General features: G+C 46.7%; 1 protein-coding gene across 1 annotated transcript; it reads left to right on the forward strand.

The window, feature by feature from the left end:
* Nucleotides 1-906: 906 nt before the first annotated feature.
* On the forward strand, nucleotides 907-1266 carry LOC139838280 (B3 domain-containing protein At1g49475-like). Its single transcript, XM_071827679.1, has one exon. It carries the CDS (start codon nucleotides 907-909, stop codon nucleotides 1264-1266), a length of 360 nt encoding a protein of 119 aa, XP_071683780.1.
* Nucleotides 1267-1941: the final 675 nt, after the last annotated feature.

A 1941-nucleotide genomic window follows, 5' to 3' on the forward strand; every position in this document is an offset into this window, starting at 1 on the left:
AATTTCTAATGTGGCCTGGGTAGAATTTCTAATGTATCATAAGTATCACTCGTAATGTACTCAATTTGAACTGCTACTTATGTTGTTTCTTGATTAAACTAGGCCAATGATTATATCCTGGGATCATAGTATGAGGAGATGATTGATCAGAACCTATGGTATGACTTAACATGATCATGCCATTGGTTCTGGTCAAACATCTCCTCCATATGTCCTCATTGTATGAGGCATGTGATACCCTGCTTTGCATGTTTCTGCTTATTCAGTTCTGCATTGGCCAACGATTAAACTATGGCACAACGGAAGGTAGGGTGCTGCCCTCAAACTTATTCATGTGTGTTATATTACTAGCACACTAGACTTAGTTTGCGGACAGTCCCTTTGTCTGTCGTGTGTTCCTACATATGATGCCTCGTTTTGGTTTGTATAGTGCATTGGCCAATGATTCAAGAAAGACACAATGGAAGGCAAGATGTTGCCTTCAAACTTAGTCATGTGTGCCATATTCGTTGCACAGTAGACTTCGTTTGGGGACAGTCACTCTTCTTGCCATGTGACCAAATGTATGAGGCCTCATTTGTGTTGGCCAATGATTAAACAAAGGCACAATGAAAGGCTAGGTGCTGGCCTCAAACTTAGTCATGTGTGCCACAGTCGTTGCACACTACACTTAGTTTGTGGCCACTCCCTATGCCTGCTGTGTGAGCAAATATATGAGGCTTTACTAATGTTATCAATGTCCGTTTTCATCTAAACTACTTGTGAGCAGGCACACCTCTAATGGCTTGTGTTCTTCTGAAAGACTGAGAAGATCATGCTTGGGTCACATGCTGAAGTTCCCGGTGAGGGACCGGCGAAGAAGCGTCGTGGAAGGCCGGCTAAGGTCGGCCACTTCCACGAGGAGGCATGGTTGGACCACTTCCTCCGCATCATCTTCAAGCCCACACCTTCGGCCGGCTCATGATCCCTAAAGCTTTCGTCAAGTGGTTCGGAGAAATTCCTTCCAACATCATCGTCACCACCAACACCGGATGCAACTGGAGGATGACTACGAGGAGAGAAGGCAATGACACATTCATCGACCAGGGAAGGACGGCCTTCGCCGTCGCCCATCAGCTCAAGGTAGGCCAGTTCCTCACCTTTAGGAAGGTGTCCTCCTTGGAGTACAGTGTGGTCATCTTCGACCACACCTGCACTGAGGTGGTGAGCAGCTGCCCGTACCATGGCGATGACACCTGGTGTGTCGTCTCCGAGCATCATGTCTGAAGCTAACCTGGTACCATGTCATGTCTAGTTCCTGTTCGTGTCTAGTGTGTTGAACTATGATTCTGTCTACCGTGTACAGAACTATGATCATGTCTGCAAAATATTGTGTCGTGAACTTGTGTCGTCTATGATCACTGCTAAGTTCTCTGTCGTCTATGATTGTGTTCTTGCTTGTGTTGTTGATCGCTGGTAACCTCACCACTGAAGGGAAGAGGTAAGCAGAACCGGATTATGGGTTGCAACCAAACAGTACTGGCGCCGTCCTGGGCTGCTACAAGGCCTGAAAACCGACCTACCAAACCGGCAGAGCCCAAATCTCCACGGGGCCGAAATTTCTCTGTGCAGGCCACCAAACAAAGTGGCTTTTATGGCCCATGACTCGTCTTGGACGCTCAGGGGCTCCTTCCCACTGCGGTAGTAGTGCAGGAATTAGATGTAGCCTACCAAACGCGCCCTACAGGATTAGCTGAAGAAGATACTTTTTCTAAATACGAATGTGATGGAGCCGCGCAGGGAGTATTAGATGAACGTCATCTGATAATGGTATGCATACACTTGTTTTTCTCCAAGAGAATAAATGCTTAGCTGAAGAAAAAAAGAACAACATCGCTGAGTGGATGAAATCAGCATTTTCCGATGAATTCTGCAAGAAGCACGGTATCCATGAAGATCGCC

This window comes from Lolium perenne, chromosome 3 (genome assembly GCF_019359855.2).
Source record: "Lolium perenne isolate Kyuss_39 chromosome 3, Kyuss_2.0, whole genome shotgun sequence".
Lineage (NCBI taxonomy): Eukaryota > Viridiplantae > Streptophyta > Magnoliopsida > Poales > Poaceae > Lolium > Lolium perenne.

Coding starts and splice junctions, on each gene's coding strand:
- LOC139838280 (XM_071827679.1), top strand. CDS start 907: ATGGTTGGACCACTTCCTCCGCATCATCTTCAAGCCCACACCTTCGGC.